Source organism: Argentina silus (genome assembly GCF_951799395.1).
Source record: "Argentina silus genome assembly, chromosome: 6".
NCBI classification, from domain to species: Eukaryota; Metazoa; Chordata; class Actinopteri; order Argentiniformes; family Argentinidae; genus Argentina; species Argentina silus.
The window spans coordinates 11,122,740-11,145,478 of NC_139660.1; the positions used below are offsets into that span (position 1 = coordinate 11,122,740).

Consider the following 22,739-nt stretch of genomic DNA (forward strand, 5'->3'; position numbering starts at 1 on the left):
TCTTTCTGAATCCCCTGATATCATTATGTCTCACATAGTTCCCTGGAGGGTCCAGCACAAAAAAAAAATTAGTCAGTGGTTACAAAATAAAAGGCAATCGGAGTCCTTTCCATGAAGACTCCTTTCTCGTCAGGATGTGATGTGATTTTTATTCCACTGGGTGGCGCCAGAAGACCATTGGTTATATCATTGATTTGGTTTGAGTATGAAGGGACTTATTGATGTATGACATAGAGTTGTATGCTACGTCAAATTGTTAGACACAGAAAACAAGAGTGGTTAGCACACAGATTGATCTCACTCCAATGTCTTCTTCGTTTGCTATTTTCAATAAGTATATTTCCCTGCTGCTGCTTGAATGTGCAAATCAATCCACTTGTTGAAAATGTATATGCACTAGCTGTAGCGATGTGTTTCATTAATTACACCAAGACTTTGGTCAGAGTCAACACACACACACACACACACACACACACACACATTTCACAGTGAATGACTCCCAAGCCCTATAGGCCAATGAAAAACCCGATTTGTATGTTTCTCATGAATATAAAGTATTTATTTTAACGTAACCAACGATGATAGGCTATGCGTGCATACTGTATATCTAATGAGATAACTCCGCCCTGTTCCCTGCTGTCATTTGCATTTGACTTGCCCAGCCAGCCAGTTACATTTTGACAGTAGCGTTAGTGGCTGCTAGCATCCATTATGGCGGTATCGATAGCAACCGAGGACGAAGAGGAGAACTGACCGGTGATTCAGAATCTAAGGAAAACTAAGCAAGATACTACCTGGCCCAGCTAGCTTACAATAGCTAGCTGGCAAATTAAGTGGAAGAATGTAACCCATAACGAACTGCGTGAGTACCTGGTGCTAGTTTTATTTCACAGAACACTGCTGGCCGTGCCTCGTAGCTAACGTTAGCAAGCTAATTAGCCAGCTGCTAGCTACTGCTATTCACCTGCTGAAGATGGAAAGTGCGCGGTCGGTGGCTGTTGGGGGAAACAGGTTGGAGGTGGATGCCCTCTCTACATCAGTCGGAATATCTCACTCCGATATTACTACAGGACAAACAAGTGGCAGCAAGTTTATGAAGCCCAGTGGAACAACATTCCCCGCAGTAAAAAGAACTGCGACGGGGGAGGATGATGGCGTAGGCGGGGAGTCGAAACTCTTTGGTAAGGGACTTGCTACCACCTCCCTACTTCATATTGCGATAAGGAACGGGATTTACCTAAACCAAGCTGCTAATGCTTCTACCGGTAACGCAGCTAATCTCAACATGACGACCGGTAAAACAGCCAACATTTACAGTCTTGTATCAGTCAGTAGCGGCACCAGCGTCAACTCCTTGCTGACTCGGAGGCGGCGACACAAGAGGAATCTGTCGGTCGCAGCTTCAACATCAACAACCTCTTGTCAGCCCACAGTCCCCTCCGCAGGGGGAGTAAGTCCAACTCGTTCGACCTCGTCTTTGAACACACTCAGTTTGGATAGAAAGACTTTACTCCGACAAAAGCAGGCAAAGCAGCTTCAGCCTTCCGACAAGGCATGGGTGCGAGCGGACCTCCAGCGGGGGTGCATTCACGTCCATGACTGCCTCACGCCCTCCTACCCGAGACCAGTGCTCTGCACGCTGGACATTACCGCTGGGGAGATGGCGACTCGGTTGTGGCAGCTAGGAGGCAAAGGTGGAGCGATACTGAAAATGACTTGCAAAGCAAGTGCTTTTGTTGATTTAAACGGAAACTGCAACGATAGCCGTGGGCATGTTGACATTCAACAAGGTGTTAATGAAAGTAACAATGTCAAGACATCCTACCCGATGTCTGTGATAGACCCCGGGTCAGAGGAGAACCGACCGGTATCGGCAAGTGATGGTCTTATACACAGCAATAACAACCACAAACAGTATTACCTGGACACAAATATCATAACGAATGGTTTACTTTCCAAGATACCAAGCAATTCTTCGTCAGAGGTATATTTGAATGACAGTGAGGGGGCTGACTTGGGCCTGAGTGGGGCTGACAGTTGTGGACTGTACTCGGGCTCTGACCTGGAGGGCAGCACCTTTGATGATTTGAGTCCCGGCGGGCCACGGACCAGCAAGCGCCGGGACTCACTCAGTGATGTTCTGGCCTCGTGCACGGACTCGTCGATGCTAAGCCCCAACTTTGACAGTGCCACAGAGGGACCTGATCCGTTTGAGAGTTCCTCCGACGAAGTCGAGCTTGACTGTTCCCCAACGCACACGGCCAGCGTGCCTACTATCACCCAGAAACTACTGGAGGGCCAGTCCGTGCCCATCCCCTCTTCTGACACCTGCCACGTTCCCAATAGCGGGCTGTCAAACTCGCTGAAAGACAACGTTGATGGTGGAACATGTAGCACCCCCAGACTGATCAAGCCCCCCTCAAGCTGCGGCAGTAACTCTCTAGCCAGGCCCCTGACAGGCACAGTAGCTGTTGAGCATGACCCGATGGTCCCAGGGGACCTGAGAGGGGGACCGGACCCTGAGAATTGTGCCCAGACCGCGGCCCTCTTCGTTCAGCTACATGGTGGAGCTGTGCGCAGGCTGGAGGATGACGAGAGGCCCCTGCAGATACAGAACAAATACCTCTCCAATCTGGGGTATGATGACCCATGGAGAGTACAGGAGGAGGGGATTGACCCAGAAATAGGCTGCCTGATACGTTTTTACGCAGGTGAGTGACCCAAAAATGACTCAAAAGAAGGAGAATAATAAATTAGGGGTCAGTGTCTTCTTTTCATATATCTTGGGTAAAATGGATAGTGTTTTCATGTCGAGAGAGGGAAAGAGGGTGACTGGGCCAGTTAGATAAATGAGGACCCGGGTAAGCTTCTGGTAAGATTCTAGTGATGCGTTAGCTTAAGCCGTCCCCTTGCCCTGGCTGTCTGCTGGTTAGGTTGTGCTTGGCTATCAGTCTGCTCATTGTTGCTACATTCCCACTGTACCGTGTGTGCGCTGTGACTGCTGTCATTGTGTTTGGTCAGTCAGACTGTTTAACAAAAGGAATATTCAATTGTTCCACTGAGACAATGCCTAGCTTGTGCCTGCGAAAACTCCACCCCCACTGCTCCTGAATAGGGAGACACATCTGGAGGTAACAGGTGTGCTCTTTTACTATGTCCAAGACCACAGTTGTAAGCCACTTTGAAAAGTGTGTGTTTTCTGTTGTTTTTGTTTTTTTGTTGGTGGTGGTGGTGGTAGTGTTGTTGTGGTTGATTGTTTATCACAAAGAGGGTGGAGCAAAAGGGCAGGATTTGGGTTGGGATTAACAGTACAGTAAAATGTTGGGTTTTTTTACCCTCATTATAGACCAAAACACAGCCAGTTTATGTAGGGGGGCATGTAACTAGGATTTGAGCATGATAGGGCCACAAAGTTTGGTGTGGAATTATGCTTCCAGAGCAGGGGTCCTTCTGGCTAGCACTCCCCATCACCCCGGAGAGAGCAGCAGAAGAAATGAAAGGTATGAGGAAGGAGATGAAGAACTGGCATAAGAAAGAGGAATGTGGCATGAGAAGAGAGAGAAGAAAGGGAGTATGCATAACATTCCTCTAATCTAGAACATGTTGTTTCAGAGAGATGTCCAGGCTTAAGGTCTCTCTACCTCTGTGTGTGTGTGTGTGAGAGAGAGAGAGAGAGAGAGAGAAGTGCATGTGATGCTATGCTATAACTGCTCATGGTAGCCAGTCAGAGGAGGTTGAGTCAGCTGATTTCACCCTTGAAAATACACTTGTGGTGTCTGTTCATGGGGATATTTTACACACACACACACACACACACACACACACACACACTGTGCTGACAGTGAGATAAAACTTAGGCCTAGCTCTGCAGAACTCAGATTTCACCTCCTCAGTGTTTCTGATCTACCTGAGGCAGCAGCAGAGCTCTTCCCCTTTAGCTCAGGACTGCACTACCCAGAGGTCACTACTCTACCCCAAGGTTAGACCTATTGCTGCACTCCCCAGTGGGCCTTTCTGCTGTCCCTGAATGCCCTGTATCCACCCTGTGTGTCCATGCTCCCCTGGCTTTGGCACATGGCAGCCTCTCACCCACACTGCCTCATCTTGCTGTATGAACCAAGATATGGCATCAATTAAATGGCATTTCATTTAAGACAAGGAAAAGGGATGGCTTCTGGTGCAGGAAGACTTGGGAGTAGATATATGCAAACAGGCCTAGAGAGGCTTTGAGACTATGATGTTGTGAGTAAAGGGGTCGCCTTAGTTTGAAAGGGTGTGGTAGAAGCTTCATGGACAGAAGGGTGGGTGTGGCGAGGCCACAAGAAGTGTTAAGAATGTCCTCTCCATCACAGACGAGGAAACAGTCATATAGTACTTCACCAGGGACAGGATGTTCCCCTCCCTGTGCAGAGAAATGGGAGGAAGGAAAGGGCATGTATGTGTATATGTGTGTGTGTGTGTGTACATTTACGCTACATTTACAGCCTATCTACTCCACCTAATGGGGCTGTTGGGTTTACAGGATGCATACAGGCCAGGGTTATATTTGTCTCAGAAATAACTTGTCTGTATCTTCCTGTCTGTGTCCTGTATTGCATTGGTGCACATCGTCCTGTTGTGTGGCACCTGCCTGTTTGCTGTTTACCCAATCAGCGGCTTAGAAGATTATCATCAGCTGTGTGTGTGTGTGTGTGTGTGTGAGACTGTGTGTGAGACTGTGTATATGTGTTGTGTTGAGGGAATTCCTCAAGTGTGTGAGCTACAACTTCCCAGGGCCTCTCAGCCTGTGTGTGTGGTTATGTGGTAACTAAGCAATAGTTTCTTTAAGATGAGACTGACTGTCCTGTGTCCATGTTTTATTGAAATGATGGGGATCTGACATATGTGTAGGGAGACCAGATCTGTCTGTCTGTAACCCCCTTCCATAGAGCCATGGGAGAGGAGAGGAGTGGAGGGAAGAGTTGGGGGTATGCTAATGAGAACAAGCCACTCTCTCTGTTAGGGGCATTGTTTGGGGTGACATCATCCTAATTGGTCCATAGAAGGTTTGGGGGAGGAAGGGTGGGCGTATCTGATGGCTTCAGTGTCGATGCAGCAACAAGGGGAGCTAAACGGAGGAGGGGCCATGTTAGAAAAGTCCCTTGAACTTGCAGGAGCGCTGGAATGCATTTTGCCTCCTAATTGGTTCAGTCCTTAATCGGTTCCGGCGTCCGAAAGCCAGTTACCCTCTAGACACACACACACACACACACACACACACACACACACTGTGGTTAGCTGAGTTGATCTGTGAACACTGGAGAGAGAGTTTGCCTTGATGTTGGTGCTCTAATACCATTATGTAACAAGCTAATCTGATTTGAGACATCTCATGGCCTGGGTCTAGTGGGGTGAGTGTCTCCTTCCTGTCCAGTGTGCACATGTCAGGTTTGTGGTCTTAATGTATGTGCATCTTTGTCTGTGTTATTAAGTTGACCTATAAATCTCAAGAACAACATCTGCATGAAAAGGGTTTCAGATCAACCAATTTGACAAGAGAAACCTTTTTTTTTTTTTTTTTTTAACCCTCAGCTTCCTTCCAATCCTGCCCTACTCTCCTCTCGCTTTTTTGAATCTTTCAATCTCTCCGTTCCATACAAATCTGAATATAGGCCGAAACAATCCTTCCCGTTCTGTATTTACTGAATTGTTTGTTCGTAGCCATGGCAATTATCTCTCTGTTTGAGCAGACTGGAGCAATCACTGTCTGACTCCTCATTCCACAGATTCCACAATAGTTGGTCTGAGTGTGCTTTCTCTGTCTCATCATCATTAGTCGGTCCTTTATTATTGATGGGCTTGGGGTTGTCCACACTCGCCTTTTCTTATAAAGTTGCCACTTATTGTTGGGGCAGGTTGTCAGCTTAGAAGGTGTGTGTGTGTGGTGTGTGTGCCTGCCTGCCTGCCTGCCTGCCTGCGTGCTTGAGGAGGGGTGTCTTACGTACTGAGCACCAATGAATAGCTCAGCAGCCGGCTCAGCACCTAGACCAGAGACTTTCTCTTCTCTCCTGTCTGTCACCCCTTCAAACCCCTAGAGTAAAGCACTGGGACACCTGAGAGTGGGAGGGTTTGTGTTTTGTGAACTGGAGAGGGCATAAGAAAAAGAAAAGGCTTTCTCGGGAAAATATGATCACTCCTCACTTGCTAGACACTCACACACACACACACACACACACAAACAAAAGTGCTCTATAAGTAGAACCAGATCAGGTCCACAGTCAATGTCGAAAGCCGTAATCAGCATCCTCATCATCTTCCCAAATATCTGAGTGCACAGATCTAATTTTAGAAGACATGTTCTTGGTGACTTTGAAGCTGGAAGAGTGCATTGAGTGCATTTCTGGGCTATTTCTTTGTAACCTGGGATGTGGTGTAGCTGCAGCCTAAATGTCACTGAACCGTCACAGAGATGCTTTGTGTGTCAGCGAGGAGTTAATGTGAACAAATCACGCCTGAGTGAATGCTCGCCCTCATTCACTCTCTTGCCCTCCAGGCTATTATAATTCTCTTACATAAGCACCGCTCTCTTCCTCTCCCTTTCTGAAAGTGGAACTGTGTGTGTGTGTGTGTGTGTGTGTGTGTGTGTGTGTGTGTACGCTCATGCTCCTTGTTTTTCACAACACACATGAAAGCCCTATCCCATTCTCAATGTGCTTAAAAAAATAAATGTCGACCCGCCCTTGGTGCTGCAATATAACGCTCAACAAGCACTGACCCGTCTTTATCCGACTTCCGACCTTATGCTTATGGGTCAGGTAACGTTGGCTAGTTCTCTTTATACACGCGTGTGTTTGATGCCATTCCTTGTTCCATTCCATGCCTGATCTACATGATTGTGTGTAAGTTACATGTAAGTACACATGTAAGATCTAGGCTTACTCATGACAGAAAACATGAACATGAAGTGTCATTGTCAGTGCATGCGACCTTTGTCACCAACACCTGCCTAATATCTTTCTCTCCAACTCTCTCTCTCTCTCTCTGTCTAGGTAAGCCACGGTGTGTGGTGGGTTCAGAGCGGGTGCAGCTGTCCGGTGTGTTTAACGTGCGGAAGGGGAAGCTGGCCCTGCCGGTAAACCGCTGGTCACGACGTCAGGTCACTCTGAGCGGAACCTGCCTCATCGTCTCATCTGTCAAACATGCTCACACTGGCAAGATGCACATCCTACCCCTCATTGGAGGAAAGGTATTACACACACACACACACACACAATGCTAACATATCTCAGAACTGTGAACAAGGGTTCATGATGTTGACAAGGCTCAACATCAATGGGAGAAGGTATAGAGAATCTCTAACCAAGTCTGCAGAGAGAAGAGAAGAGAAGAGAAGAGAGTGTCAGACTGACTGGTGTTTGTCTCCCGTGTTTTCTCCAGGTGGAGGAGGTGAGGAGGCACAGTCACTGCCTGGCCTTCAGCTCCTCTGGACCCCAGAGTCAGACCTACTACATCAGCTACGAGTCCTACACAGAGCACCTCCGCTGGCACAGACACACAGCCAAGGTGTGTGTGTGTGTGTGTGCATGCGAGAGATAAAGAGAGAGACAGTACTATTTGGAAAACCTCTTACCTCTTTCTTTCTCTCTTCCTTCTCTGTGTCAGATTGTGTCTCAGAGGGTGAGTTCAGTGGACCTGTCTTGCTGCAGTCTGGAGGAGTTGCCCTCTCAACTGTTCTACAGTCAAGACCTGACACACCTCAACCTCAAAAACAACTTCCTCTCCCCAGACAGAGGGCTCTCCCCCCTCACCAGGTGAGTCAGTCTTCCCACCCAACCAAAGATGAGTGTTAGGGTTAGGCTTACTGTGTGTGGAGAGAGAGAGGCGTTGTGTGATGTTCTGGTGTGGTCTGTCCTTCGACAGCCTCTGTCGTGGGGAAGGACCATATGTTCCATGAGTGAGAGGATTAAAGTGAATTACAGATGTGTAAATATGCTATCCAGTCTCTGAGACAATTTGGTCTGAGTGAGAAACCGGTTGGAGTGATTTAAAGCAGACAAGTGGAATGAAAATTGGAGATCAGCGATTGATGTTCTCTCTCTCTCTCTTCCCCCTCTCTCTCATTCACACACACACACACACATTATATCGGAGCTCTACTGCTCTGTGCAGCCTCAGGCTTGTGGGATGGGAGAGTGTTTCTGTTTAAACTCTTCTTGGTTGAATGAAAAAAATAAAATGGTAATAATGTCAGCAGCCAGCCACAGTTAGGGCTGTGACTGTCATGGAATTTTGGCAGGGACAGACTGCGACAACAAAACGGCCCTGGACTTTCAGTAATAAAGTATGCTATTACTGAATAACTAATGAACACATCCAACGTTTTTAAGAAGATTGCACACACACAAAAGTGCCTACCATATGAACGCATGGAACAGAAATATTGCTTTTTAATAAATAGTTTACTCAAATAAAATAACAGGCAGCTGCCGCTTGATGAATAGAAAAATGACAAAGCCTACTGTAGTCCATGTAAATAGACTGTTGTGCGTGTCCTTTTAAAATGACAGGCTAAAAGATCAAAATAAACACAAGCTATTTAATAGCAAAATAGGATAACTGTTATTATTAGGCCTCTTCCTTTAAGTTCTGTTCCAGGAACATGAGCATATTTACGTTGTCTGGCTTGAGGCAAGACCGTTGCACAAATACACATGTATTTTCTTGCAAGTTTTACCATCAAAGGAAAGCGACCTTGTTTGTAGTGCCACCATGCCAGGGGGTCATCAGTGGAAAATAAATGAGAATAAAAATCCACATTTTCAAAATCAATGTATTTCAACGGTTATGACGTTCATTTTTATTTTTCACGGCCGTCCTCGTGTACCCGTCACAACCCGAGCCACAGTGATCGTCTTTCAGCATCAAACTGCTGTCCTCCTCTTTCTTTGGTCTCTCCATTAACCTCCACGTGCACCCCTCTCCTTCCCCCCCCCCCCCCCCCCCCCTCTCTCTCTCTCTGGCTCTGGTTCAGTGCCTGTGTTAGCTCTTGTGCTTCCGACGGGAACGGCTCTGTGCTTCCATTGTTCCTCCATAAACACACGCTTCCCAGGCGGGCTTCAGGAATGTGTTTTCCCGCCGCGCGGCTGTGGCTTTTCCTCGGAAAGGCGCGGATCCGGCCATGCTTTCACACTGTCCCCTCGGTGAACCGGATTACACCTATCAGCAATGGCTACTTTACACACGCTCCCAGTTCCCATCAAGTCCCACCAAGTTATAGGCCCCCCATCACATTGACTGTGGAACACATTCAGCTAACACATGTTTGTGTGTACACAACTAGAAACACGTGCAGCTCACACATCCACAAAATGTTCCACACAGACAGACTTTTGGGGCGCTGACCATCCATCTCATCACTCTGTGTTGTTCTGACTGGGCTTATGTAACGGGAAGAGTCTTTCTCAATGCATCTCACTGAACATTGTCCACAAGACTGAGGTTTGATGTTAACCCACCGCCCCCGCCCACCCATCTCCCTCCCTTTCTCTCTATCCTCTCTCCAGGTTCTGCAAGCTGCGGAGCCTCAGCCTCTCCAATAACGCTCTGTGTGCATTTCCTCTGGCTGTGTGTGACATCAGCTCTCTGACCGAGCTCAACCTGTCTGGCAACCGCCTCACCTCTCTGCCCTCCGCTGTGGGAACCATGCACAAGTGAGTGGGTTTAGGGGTCACAGAGTTAAAGGTGAAAGGTGACAGGGGTTAGCTGCACAGCTGATGTTCTCATACCAGAGAGAGAGAGTGAGAGTGTGTCTGTCATTGAATGTGTTCGTTTAAAGAATGTTTCTACGTGTGTGTGTGTGTGTGTTAGAGAGACTAGTAGTCTGCCCCTAAACTGTTTATGTTCACATCTTAAAGCTGTCTGCACAATTCACCTGGCATTCCACCAAATGCATGCACGCACACACGCACAGTCTTATGAGAGAGTGAGATCTTTTGCCCCCCACTGGTGCCAACTGGTATAGCTGGAAAACATTACATCTGGTCTCATTTCGACAGAGGGGAACAGGGCTTTATGTGTGCAGCCATTTGTCTGCCATGCTATTCCAGCAATGTGTGTTAGATGTAAACCTGGTGCTTGCGTGCCTGAATATGTCAGTTGATTGTTATGCTATTGAAAGTCGATTACAGAATAAAGAAAATCAGATTTTAGCCCATGGGTAAAGCTGGTTTCAGACATGCTGTCGAAATAGGATTTGAAAGTTTTTGCCTTTTTTTTGTTGGATTTTAAAATGTCGTAAGTCCCTTTTGAAAACCACTCTGAGTTTGAAATGCCACACAAATTGCGCATGACAACATAAAGCACAATGTAAACTCAACATAATAAGTTATAAACACCTACTTTTTGTTTACAATTTTCTTAATATAACTAGGGCTGTAAAGAAGATTAGATTAATCATATAAACATATTAACTAATTAATGCTTTAGTTGACAACTCATTTTTGAGTGGCATGTAGCCAGTTGAGAGTGTTGTACGAGGGAAGCTCGGTTCAGACAAGCCTTCTTCTCTATGGGAATGGCAATGGCAATTTGCTACTTTTGATTTGGAGGCCATCATTTCATTGTTAACTTGTAAAGTACCCTATTACTCCACAACTCTTTGTTTAACCCCACTTGGGGTTTCTTGCCTAAGAGTGTTTGTCAAATCTGTGACCACCTAACTTGCAAGGTGAAAATAATAATAAAAAATTCACATTTTAAATTAATTGGTAGATGAATCAACTAATAGGATTAAAAGATAACAAACATTTGACACTCCCTCCTCCCTCTCTATGCTGACCTCCACAGTGACACCCCTCTCTCCCTCTCTATGCTGACCTCCACAGTGACACCCCTCTCTCCCTCTCTATGCTGACCTCCACAGTGACACCCCTCTCTCCATCTCTATGCTGACCTCCACAGTGACACCCCTCTCTCCCTCTCTGTGCTCAGCCTGCAGACTCTCCTCCTGGACGGCAACGCTCTGAGCTCCCTGCCTGTGGAGCTGGCCTCTCTGGAGGGGCTGACCTACCTTGGCTTGTCCTTCAACTCCTTCAGCTGCATCCCTCCAGTCCTGGAGAGACTCAGGGCGGTGGAGAGACTCTGCCTGGCTGGGAACCAGCTGACTGCCCTCCACATGAGTGGGCTACAGTGGCTGCCTGCCCGTCACATAGATCTCAGGTAGACTATGCTACACTGACCTCAGCTATGGAGATAAACCTCAGATATATTATTCTATTAGAACAAGATTCAAATAAGATTTGAAGTATAATTCTGACTTAATAACCATTCTCCTACCCCCTTTCCCTCTTCCTCTTTCTTTGTCTCAATATACTTCTTCTCTCTCCTTCCATCTCCATATAACTACCTGTTTGTCTTACTGTAGGTTGAACAGGCTCCAGAGGGTGGTGGTTGGGGAGGCTGGGCTGCTGAGCCACGTGGTCCAGTTGGACGTGAGGGATGCTGGGCTGGAGGAGCTGGACGTGAGACTTCTCTCCCGACTGGAGCTCCTACGCTGTGACAGAAACGCACTTACCCACCTACGAGTCAGCGGTTACACACTCAAGGGTCTACATGCAGCACACAATGGTACACGAACACACAAACACACACACAAAATTTCCACACTGCACAATTGTAGTTGGAGACAGACAGACAGACACACACACACTCATATATACTGTACTATGTGTGTGTGTGTGTGTGTGTCTTTTTTCAGAGCTGAGAGAGCTGGAGGTGTACCCAGTACCAGAGAGCCTCAGTCTTATGGACGTGTCTAGGTAAGAACCAGAGTCGATCCATAATGAATGCTGAACTGACGTATTGGTTGATGAATAGAGAGAAACAGATTGACAAGAGTGACTGATTGTTTGTTGCGGTGTGTGTGTGTGTTGTAGAAACAAGCTGGAATCTGTGCCTGACTGGGTGTGTGAAGGCAACAGACTGGAAGTACTGGACATTAGTCACAACTCCATCTGTGAGCTACCCATCAGGTGAGTGTCTCTCTCTCTCTCTCTCTCTCTCTCTCTCTCACTCTCTCACTCACACACACACACACACACACACGGCTATATATAGACTGAGAGTGTGACTGTTGTGTGTTGTGTCTATGCTGTAGGTTGTTCTGCAGCATCAGTCTGAGGAAGCTCCTGGTGGGGTGGAACCGCCTGCGTCAGCTGCCTGAGAGGCTGGAGAGATCTCAGCTAGAGGTGCTGGACATCCAACACAACCAGCTCACAGAGCTACCGCAGAACCTGTTCATCAAAGCCCAGAGGTACACACACACACACAAACCACCACTATACCCCCAATCAAGCATGATTTCCATACTCCTACCAAAACAATTTTGAACCTCTCTCTGCTTACAAAGTTACAACCGACAGTCTTTAGTTGTCCAGTTAAACTGTTGTTCTGAATGGTCCGTTCCCTCATTCACTGAATGTCTTTCGTTTGATCACAGCTTGCGCTATCTGAATGCATCAGCCAATAAGCTGGAGAGCCTTCCTCCATCTAGCCTGTCAGAGGAGACCTACAGCAGCCTGCAGGAGCTCTATCTAACCAATAACATCCTGACGGACAAGAGTGTCCCTCTACTGACTGGACACGCCCACCTCAGAGTACTGCACCTGGCCTACAACCAGCTGCAGACCTTCCCAGCAAGGTAAACAGCGCGCGCGCACACACACACACACACCGCTTTTGCGCTCTCTTTCTGTTTGTGGTATATGCACATTCATAGATCTCTCTCTCTGTCTCTCTATGCAGCAAGATGGCACGGTTGGAGCAGTTGGAGGAGCTGGACCTGAGTGGGAACAGGCTGAGGGCGATTCCCACCACCATCCTGAGCTGCCGGCTCATGCACACCCTCTCTGCCCACTCCAACAGCATCAGTGTGTTCCCAGAGGTCCTGCAGCTCAATGACATGAAGGTCAGTCAGTCAGACACACACACACACACCCTCGACCAGTACTGACGTCAACATTCAGGATATTCCACAGGGAAAATGGGGTCAGCCCTTGTTCTGTGAAGGCCAATAACAATCGGGCCAGTATCCCAGCTCTCCCCCCCCCCCCCCCTCTCTCTCTCTCTCTCTGTCACTCAGGTCAAGGCAGGAGGTTCTGTGTAATCTCAAAATAACAACTCTCCCCTAATCCCTGCCTCTCTCTGAACTCGGATGACTGTGGTGGACACAGTGTGCAGAATGCGTGTGTGAGAGAATATATGTGTATGTTGACCCATTTTTCTCTCTCTCTGGTTTTCTGTAGTGTGTGGATCTAAGCTGTAATGAGTTGACAGAGGTCAACCTTCCGGAGACTCTACCTCCCAGACTCCTGGAGCTGGACCTGACAGGCAACCCTCGCCTCAACCTTGACCACAGGAGCCTGGAGCTGCTCAAGTACGAACACACACACACACACACACACACACACACACACACACACAGCTATATGTTAGAAATCCTTGAGAGAACATTGCAAACCCACTAACTTCTTCTTCCACCTCCCCTCTCCCTCCTGCAGTAACATCCGGTGTTTCAGGGTGGACCCGTCTCCCTCCTGTCTGAGTGTGAGTGAAGGGCCCGGGGCCCCTGCAGTCTGGAGTCATGGCTACACCGAGGCCTCTGGAGTCAAAAACAAGTCAGTGCCTCCTCTCCACCTCCCCTTATTTCTCGACCTTGCACTCTTCCCTCACATTCTCAGTGGTGGTTTGTCTGGATATCCCTGGAGAGCCTAGACTAAGTGTCTGTGTGTCTGTGTCTGTGTGTCTGTGTCTGTGTCTGTGTGTGTGTGTGTGTGTGTGTGTGTGTGTGTGTGTGTGTGTGTGTCTTTGTCTCAGGCTGTGTGTAGCAGCACTGGCGCTGGACAGCTTCTGTGGGAGTCGAGAGTCCCTGTATGGAGTGTTTGATGGAGACAGGAACGTAGAAGTGCCCTACCTGCTTCAGTGCACCATGGGAGACGTGCTGGCCGAGGAACTCCTTAAGAGCAAGAACGAGGAAGACTACATGACCAACACCTTCCTCACCATGCAGAGGTAGGTACACACACGCACCACACACACACACACACACTCTCTCTCTCTTTCAGTCATGCTCATCCAGTGTTGTCATTGTCATTATAGGAAGTTGGGCACAGCAGGGCAGAGGTTGGGCGGCTCAGCTGCGCTCTGCCACATCCGCCATGACCGGGTTCTCCCGGGAGAGCGCGGCGGCTGTTTCACCCTCAGGGCCGCCAATGTGGGGAAGTGCCAGGCCGTGCTGTGCAGGGATGGCAAAGCCCTCCCGCTCTCCACCACACACACTGCCAGACAGGACCAGGAGTACCAGAGAGTACGCCAGCACAACGCCATCATCACAGAGGTAGAGAGAGAGAGAGAGAGAGAGAGGTAGAGAGAGGGAGGGGGAAAGAGAATATTATGTGTGAGTGGATTATACAAGTGCGTGATGAAGTGTGTATATGTTCAGAGACTTTTCAGAGTGAATGATCTAACTGCTCTCTCCCTCCCCCCCCCCCCAACAAATCAGGACAACAAGGTCAATGGTGTGACTGACTCAACCAGGATCATGGGCTACTCCTTCCTGTGTCCTGCTGTTACCCCGCGACCCCATGTCTCCACAGTGACCCTCACCTCACAGGATGAGTTCTTCATACTGGGCAGCCGGGGCTTGTGGGACGCGTTGTCTCCCAGCGAGGCCGTAGAGGCCGTCAGGAATGTTCCGGATGCCCTGGCTGCTGCTAAGAAGCTGATGGCGCTGGCGCAGGGCTACGGCTGTACTGACAGCCTCAGCGCCGTGGTGGTCCAACTCAGCATCACTGAAGAATGCTGTTGCTGCTGTGAGCCCCCTCCCCCACCACCCAGTCCCGGCCCAGGAACACACCCTCACACTCACGCACACACCAACACTAACATGCACGCCTACCCCTCAGCCGACGGCACCCTGCCCCTTCCACCCCCCTCCGCTGGGACAGGAAGTGAGCTCAGCAGCGAGGTCAGCACGTCTGAGATGAGCAGTGAGGTGGGCTCCACGGCCTCGTCAGACGAGCCCCCTCCTCAGGGGGAGCCCCTGCCTCCCCACCTGACCCTGCCGTCACGCGGCGGGGTGCTGCGGCCTGTGTGCGGGGGGGGGCGCTTCCAGAGGCAGTTCTCCGGGGCTCTGTCTGACAACGGGCTGGACAGTGAGGACGAGGAGCCCATCGCAGGAGTCTTCTCTAATGGGAGCCGTGTGGAGGTGGAGGCTGACGTGCACTGTCTACGTGCTCGGTACTGCCCCGTCCCCCCCCCACACACACACCCCACCCCAAACCTACCCCCTCCCCCTGTCTCCCAACATCCTGACCTTACATCCCTACCCCCATCCTCAGAGATTTGCCAGTCAGTCCCTACTCCTGCATCCTCCCCCCATAAGCCTGCTCCAGTTCCTGGCTTCCCTGTTGAAGCAGAGGGCCTCATGGCTGTGGAGGCAGAGACTGGTGCCCAATCCACTCAAGGCCAGGGGGTAGGGCCTGGTGAGGCAGGGCTTTGTGTGATTGGTGGTGAGGCATGGTTAGGGGCTGGCCCAGGCAGTACATTGTCCCTGGGCCGAAGGGGGCGGGGGAACGGTTCAGTGGCCTGTGAGGGTAGGAGCCAGGACCTGATAGAGGAGGCAGGCGACGCCCCTGTCAGAAAGCAGGGTGGGTACTTCAACGCCCCCGCCCAGCCTGACCCTGACGATCAGCTCATCATACCCCCAGAGCTGGAGGAGGAGGTCCGTGAGATCATGAAACAACAACAACAACAGCAGCAGGAGCAGACACACCCCCAGAACCAGCAGACACACCTCCTCCAGCTGCCCGCAGACTACTATGTAACACCTCTATAACTCACCTTACAGTCCTGGACAGCTACGATACTACTTCCCACCCCCACCACTACATCAGTCAGGTCCAGTGACATTTTCCCATATGCCCGATGAAGAGTTGGTGAGGGTTGGACTGGGATCAAGAATAGAGAACATTCAGGGAAACGTGAATATAAACCATATTGGTGTGTCTGCAGAGCCCCCTTCCCCCCTTTAAAAGAACCTTCTACCCTCAGAGTATCCCGAAGATGCCTCACACCTGCTAACTGCTACAGACCAGCAAGACTGTGTTTTATTGTTTTATTATTTACTTTATTTTGTACTTCTAACTTTATGCCCCAGGAAAATACAATGCATTTTTAGAATCACACTTTTTTTCATGCATTACTGCTTCACAAGTTTAAGTTAATATCTAATTTTTACCATATCATTTTATGTGATGAATGAAGCACTTTTTATGCAGAGACCTTTTTTGAGATGAACTATTTGCTGAATGGTACGTTCTAATAGACTGAACTGTTCCTGGTAGAGTAGTGGATATTTCCCCAGCGTATTGTGGCTTTTGGCCTCTAAAGTCGTAATGAGTAGAGATGTTGAGACTAACTCCTAGGAGTTGCATACTCATAAGGGTGACCTAGTCACTAAAGTGTACTAATCTTCTCTGAGAGAAAAAAAGATGATTTTTATTTCATAAGATTGTTGATACAGAGATGTTGTCTGAGTGCTGCAGAGGGCTGGGAGGGAGGGTAGGGGTGTTCAGTTGGGGATAATATTGAAGAGGGGTTTTATGGGTATTACCAGCTAATGAATGTGTTGGGCACAGTGATGTACTCAAACTTCTCGACAATGGCATTGAAGTCACAAAAGAAAGCTACTTTTTTGTATAATAAATCTACATTTTCAAATAATCATTATACAGTTGTTCTTGACTTCTTGTGGGAAGGGTGGAGGAATTAAACTCTTTTGTGATGTAAGCGCACAAGAGATTGTAAGCATGAAAAAGAAGACTGCAATATGACATTATACACACACACACACACAGCCTGGAATGGCCAATGTGCAACCGAATCGTCCATTATGTGATGTAACAACACGATTTTCCACTCTAGACATTACAATCCATTATGAGGTCACACAGCAGGTGCCATTGTGACATTGTTCAAGTCACTGTTACCTCACACTGCAGAATGTTCTGATTCATTATGATGTCACTGGGTCAGATATTGTTACTTCACATTAGAATGTTCTGTGTGAGCCATTGTGACAACGGTGCAGAGGGACACGGTGATGTCATAGCTGGCAGACTGCCTGAGGACTCTGGAGGAGAGATGGTGGTGACAATAGAGAGAGGACTAGGGAGGGAAAGGGGGCCTGTAGGCCTGTATGGAGCTGCCCCCAACAGTACATCTGATGTAACACTACACAAGAGATAATACACAATTCAGAAATGTTGTCCTATGTATGTACATTATGGTAAAGCTTTTAGTTCTGACTGAAGATAAAACACACATGACTTAATGAGGAAAACATAAAGATTTATTTACATGCAACCTCTTCATAACCATACAGTATTCACAATGTGTTACTGGTAACATGTTTAAACATTCACAAACATGATCCAACATCAAAATCATTGAATTAAAAGAGATATCAAAAGGTGTCAATAGAAGTCAATCTTTGATAAAAACAATGGTTCATTCAGGGAGGGCTCAGTTGCATATTCCATTGCGACAACATGGACAGCATCCATATCAAAAATGTTAGGAAAGGAAAATACATTTCCCCCTGAGGTCCATGTGCTGCTGTCTGACTCACACAGCAGTGTCGGGCCGCAGTGGCGCCCTCTGTGGGTGGGAGGTGGGTGGGCGTCTCTCAGCCTCATGCCTTCTGCACTCCCGGAGGTAGCGCCTGACCCCGCGGACCGTTTGGAAGGTGAGTGCCGTGCCGGCGGCATACAGTATGGCCGTGATGAGACCGAACATTGCCACCGCTGCGTCCGCCCCACCCACGTCACAGTTCATCCAGGTGAGGCCCTGCCGCGCGTACAGCCTCTCACGGCGCTGACACACGTCTGTGGAATTGACCTTGATCACAAAGTGCAGGTAGAGGCCCACGGCCACCACGTAGGCCAGCGCCCCTAACCCCTGAAACACCAACGCACCAATGAGCATCTTCTGAGGCAGCAGGTGGGGGGGCTTGTTCCCAGCAATCACAAATAGGAGGGAGAGGACTCCGCAGGTGAGGCTGAAGGCCACGCCCCCATATATTCCAGGCGCTCTCATCTGGCTGTACTGTGCATCCAGGTCTCGCACCTGCTGCAGCTCTGTGCCCGAAAACGGAATGTTAGAGTTAATGTTGAAACCGCCCAGTCCGCCCATGGCTGACAGGCCCGACATCACCATCTGAGCAGCCACAACGCAGACCAGCACCAGGGCATTGGTGAGAACAGAGCAGATCAGCACAATACCTGTCGAGAACACACACACACACACACACACACACACACACACACACACACACACACACACACACACACACACACACACACACACAAACAAACAAACAAACGGCCAGATCAGGGGGTGACCATTCTCACAGAGATTTTAACATTCCCTTCAAGGGAGATATTATTAACATGCCAAAAAAGAATCAGCGTTCTATTTCACATTGTGTGTGAGAAGTGGAAAGTATGTCATTATCTTATTAGCTCAGTAAATGACAGGTTATGGACCTTCCTCCCCTCATCAACTGATCTAGTTTCTCTCCTTAACTAAAAGCAGCAGTTGTTTGTCAGAAAATGAGCACAAGAGACCAAGTAGCGCACTACTTCTAAACAGACGAGAACCGGTCAGACCAGTGTTTGGGAAAGGGAGGGGGAGGGGTATCCAGGCATAGTATCACTGGGCGTAGTGAAAGGAAAGAGAGGGAAACTAAAAACTGTGTGTGATGCAGTGTTCAGTTGACATCAGGACAAGGCAGACATTGACTTTTCCTCACAGGTAGGCCTATGTCTCTGGAGCCTTATCCTTGCTATGTTTTCTTATCCCTCATACCACAGCCAACTCATACACCCCCTCCAATTTGACAACCCTCCCCTCAACAGTGCAATCACTTCCACCCCTCTCTCTGACCCTTAACTGAGACACTAACTCACCTCTCCTGGAGCAGATATGAGTGCATTTGGAGTCCTGGTGCTCTTCTCGTGGGACGTCCTGCACATGATGTTTGTGGCGTTCGGGAGGGGTAGTGGTGCCCCTGGGGTAATATGGGGGCTGAGAAGAGGACCTGAAAGAGTGAGACGTAGGGAGAGACAGACAGACAGACAGACAGACATACATACATACATACATACATACATACATACATACAGGGAGACAGAGAATATTAGCCCACAGATACATCTCATATTAATGATTGACAGGCGCTTGAGACTTATATCTAACCACACCTGTCGCTTTGAGGTGGTCTATCGTCGTTCGGGTCCCGTCGGGGTCTGTGTTCACGATGCTCTCGGGGACCCCCACCGTTTCTCTCCCTTTGTCCCCGGTTAGTTCGAGACGGCTGGCTCATACCTGCTTGAGAATACTTGAGCTGTCATAAATTCACCACAAAAAACACTGACCTTTGAACATATAGCCTACCATCCCGACTTTTATTGCGACAAAAGAAAACCGCACAGAAAAATGATAGCGCCCAAAGACAACACCGAGGGACATTCATCATCACTTACTGGTATCTAAGATGATTCCGCTGAGATAGGCTGATAGAACTAGTCCGAAAAACAAACCATTTTTTGATCACAGTTTGATCAAAGAATCCTCGCGTTTACCTTGTTGTTCAGGTAGACAGCTCCACCCACCCAAAGAATTAAGAAGTAAGGCGGAAGTACCGAAATCCCAGCTGACACAGGTGAGTGACGAGACAAGAGAAGTAAAGCGATGATTTCGTTGAGAGCAGTCTTGCCTTTTGGTGTTGGCTTAGAAATCTGACCAAGTGATGACCAAATGGGTCTGAATCATAGGTCTGAATCGGCTGCTTTGTCTGATCTCTGTCCCATCTCCGCGAAAGAAGCCTCTGTTTTGGGGGGTTTAGTGTCAAACATGACGTTCACCCACATATTCGTTGTTGTGTCTTTTGGAATGTTGTGTATGAGAAAATGAGGTCATTTATATGCGTAGGCCTACAGTGCGGTTGCATTTCAATAAATAGAGATTTCTACAGCATGCTGTTATCATGGAATGCTTGTCTGAATAGGCTGTTATATACTGTTTTATTCATGCTGCATCGGCCTACTTCTGCATGTACATGAGTTTTTATTAAACAGTTCAGAAAGTTCACACTGGTCGGCACTGCTCAATTGTGTTTGTTGCAGTCTTCGTTTCTCCACTAGGTGGCAGCAGTAGATGAGCCTACATTTATTTTTTTCTAGAGGACAAATCCGGTTCTCAAATGCAAATCTTCCGGTTTGGAGTTGGACTAGAGAACCCATAACAAGATGTAATGCATGTAGCCCACAACATCAAGGTAATGTGCCCTCGTTTTTAATGATCGTTTATTAGTGACGCCTTGTTGTTTACGCTTCACGGAAGTTATTGACATCAATTTGATCGTAGAACGCAGTTGAACACAAGTCACCGGCTCGCCTCATCATGTTGCTCCCGTCTGTGGCTCTCTCCCGGGGGCAGAGGGGTTTGCGGTACCTCTGTGCGGTAGTGCGGGTTTGCCAGAGTGGTTCACGGAGTAATGTCACCTACAATCAAGGCCAGAGCCCTGAACCACGCATTCGTGAATACTTCTACTACATTGATCATCAAGGACAGGTGAAAATTCTAACATAAAAAAAGGCTGGCAGGCTTTTAGCCTATTAACAATGTTAATAAAGTGGAGTGTCTTTTACTAAACTTATGTTTGTACCACAGCTGTTCCTTGATGATACAAAGGTGAAGAACTTTGTCACATGTTTCAAAGGTATGTAAAGGTACACACACACACACACACACAGACACAGACACAGTTGTAATCCAACTCCGCCAGTCACAAGACCACATTTTGACAAATTCCAATCAATTGCTCTCTTTCACATATACTCACAAGTACTTCACCCAAACATGGCCCAAACCCTAACCCCGCTATTCAAGCTGTGCCTTGTGGTCCTAAGTGAGGTCATGTGCAATGTATTACTGTAAACAAGTGTGGGATCACCTCATGGCGGCACATGACAAACCTACCTCCTGTGTTCAACTCCCACCTAGAAAACAATGTCCACATGGTATTGATGTTTGCTCAAGGTCAGGACCTGTAAACCATGCAGTTTCAACCGAGGATAATCTGTTGCTACCCCCATCAGTTGTACAGATTTCATGTATTGCCTGTACATGTTTTGGCAGTAGTACCTGTAGTAGTGTTGCAAACCTTGTTGTATTTGACAAAGTTCTGGTTCTGGTGACCTGCAGTTATATAACCTTTCCATTGCTCTCTGTTGGCAGATAAGCCGTTCCTGGTCTTCTTCTTCAATCGTCTACGTCAGAACCAGAGTGGCCGTTACCAGGAGCACTTCCCCTTCCTGTCTCTGTGTGGGCGGGAGAGGAACTTCCTACGCTGTGACGACCGCCCGTTGGTGTTCACACACCTGCTGCAGGGTGTTGGGGGTGCAGGGACAGCGGCAGGGTCCGAGGGGTCAGGAGGAACCCCAGAGCTGCTATCATTCTGCTGGGGCGGGGAGAAGCTGTCTGTCCCCTTCAGGCCAGAGTCTCTCTTTATGCATCCTGGGAGTGGAAGGGTCTACCACCCCTGCTCAGAGCGTCTGGGGGGGGTGGGTCTAGTACGATCGGCCCTCGCCATGGAGCTCAGCCCCTTTTTCGTGTACCCACCTGAACAGGGCCAATCAGGCCAGCCTACACACATCCTATGGGCAGAACAACTGCACACACTGACCAATGAGTTAGCAGGATCCTTCCCCCAAGAAGAGGAGGATGGGGCTGGAGATGGAGGGGTGGGCTGATAGTAATATTTGGTCCTAGTGTTGCAAATTGAAATGCAGTGTATTAGAACACAACACACATGATGGTAATGTCCTGAGCATTGTACCTTACTGATCTAAGCCAGGTCATGTTGTTCCTATTGGCCAAATCCAAATAGCACTTGCTTGCAACCTATTGAACATAAGCCACTACTCTGCTAGCTACAGAAGTTTAGGTTACAATGAGCTGAAAGCAGTGGAATGCAGTTGTTGGAGATGCTGTGGTGTGTTAATTAACATTGGGTTTAGCATAACATGAATCTTGTATTGGGTGAACCATGTGGACTGAGCGATGACACAGAACTGTCCAGGCAGTGGTGGTGATATGATTGACAAAGGCATTGAAATCTACCTGGCCTTATAGTTGGTGATGCACTTTTTCACTCTGAAAAGCACCCAGGTTTTCTGAGAGTCAAAACATCATCATTAGAGTAATGGTAATTAACTCAAGTCAGCAGAAGCCATGGGCCCATGTCCTTGTTTGATTGGTTATATTAAGTTATATGAATTGAAATCCTGTGCTGAATAAATGCAGAGCTATATACCGAGTCTCTTTTTTCATTGATACGTTATCATGGTCTCTCTAAATGCCATGACAAACCTACTGTATCTCAGTCTAGATTGCTTGTTTTGTTTGAAAAAACATTATGCATTTTTGGCAGTTACATGTACAGTTGCCCATCCCTATAACCAACCTCCGAGTCAGTTATTGAATTTAAATGAAAGTGATTCAACTTCAACTTGTAGGTCTGCTTACCCAATGGTTTACTCTCACGTAGGCCTACATCCCTCTCTCCTCCTTTTAGGTTTCTCAATTAAACAGGTTGTGGGTGAAAGGGCTACGCTACCAGAGAGGAATACGCGAAGCAT

The 22,739-nt window shown here is 48.1% G+C and overlaps 3 protein-coding genes across 5 annotated transcripts; 2 read left to right on the forward strand and 1 right to left on the reverse strand.

The window, feature by feature from the left end:
* The first annotated feature begins 698 nt into the window (after positions 1-698).
* On the forward strand, positions 699-16,758 carry LOC310806145 (PH domain leucine-rich repeat-containing protein phosphatase 1-like). The gene is made up of 17 exons (XM_083672142.1): positions 699-2,711; positions 7,029-7,225; positions 7,417-7,542; positions 7,642-7,790; positions 9,543-9,689; positions 10,969-11,196; positions 11,402-11,604; positions 11,735-11,795; positions 11,913-12,008; positions 12,134-12,289; positions 12,476-12,676; positions 12,781-12,943; positions 13,281-13,411; positions 13,536-13,652; positions 13,852-14,046; positions 14,134-14,371; positions 14,537-16,758. The coding sequence occupies exons 1-17, from the start codon at positions 974-976 to the stop codon at positions 15,869-15,871; spliced, it is 5,481 nt and encodes a 1,826-aa protein (XP_083528268.1). The 5' UTR covers positions 699-973; the 3' UTR covers positions 15,872-16,758.
* A 610-nt stretch (positions 16,759-17,368) lies between these two features.
* Positions 17,369-20,030, reverse strand: LOC310805588 (MARVEL domain-containing protein 3). 2 transcript variants are annotated; one of them, XM_083671337.1, is made up of 4 exons: positions 19,581-20,030; positions 19,299-19,425; positions 19,005-19,135; positions 17,369-18,317 (listed from the first exon to the last, which is right to left on the reverse strand). In XM_083671337.1, exons 2-4 carry the CDS (start codon positions 19,418-19,420, stop codon positions 17,662-17,664), a joined length of 909 nt encoding a protein of 302 aa, XP_083527463.1. In that variant the 5' UTR covers positions 19,421-19,425; positions 19,581-20,030; the 3' UTR covers positions 17,369-17,661. The 2 variants fall into 2 exon arrangements, with proteins under 2 accessions (XP_083527463.1, XP_083527462.1); XM_083671336.1 differs by having other exon boundaries at positions 19,299-19,422; positions 19,581-20,029.
* A 158-nt stretch (positions 20,031-20,188) lies between these two features.
* Positions 20,189-22,407, forward strand: cUnh8orf82 (chromosome Un C8orf82 homolog). Of its 2 annotated transcripts, none has more exons than XM_083671338.1 (4): positions 20,189-20,374; positions 20,464-20,670; positions 20,770-20,818; positions 21,337-22,407. In XM_083671338.1, exons 1-4 carry the CDS (start codon positions 20,351-20,353, stop codon positions 21,849-21,851), a joined length of 795 nt encoding a protein of 264 aa, XP_083527464.1. In that variant the 5' UTR covers positions 20,189-20,350; the 3' UTR covers positions 21,852-22,407. The 2 variants fall into 2 exon arrangements, with proteins under 2 accessions (XP_083527464.1, XP_083527465.1); XM_083671339.1 differs by having other exon boundaries at positions 20,190-20,374; positions 20,536-20,670.
* Positions 22,408-22,739: the final 332 nt, after the last annotated feature.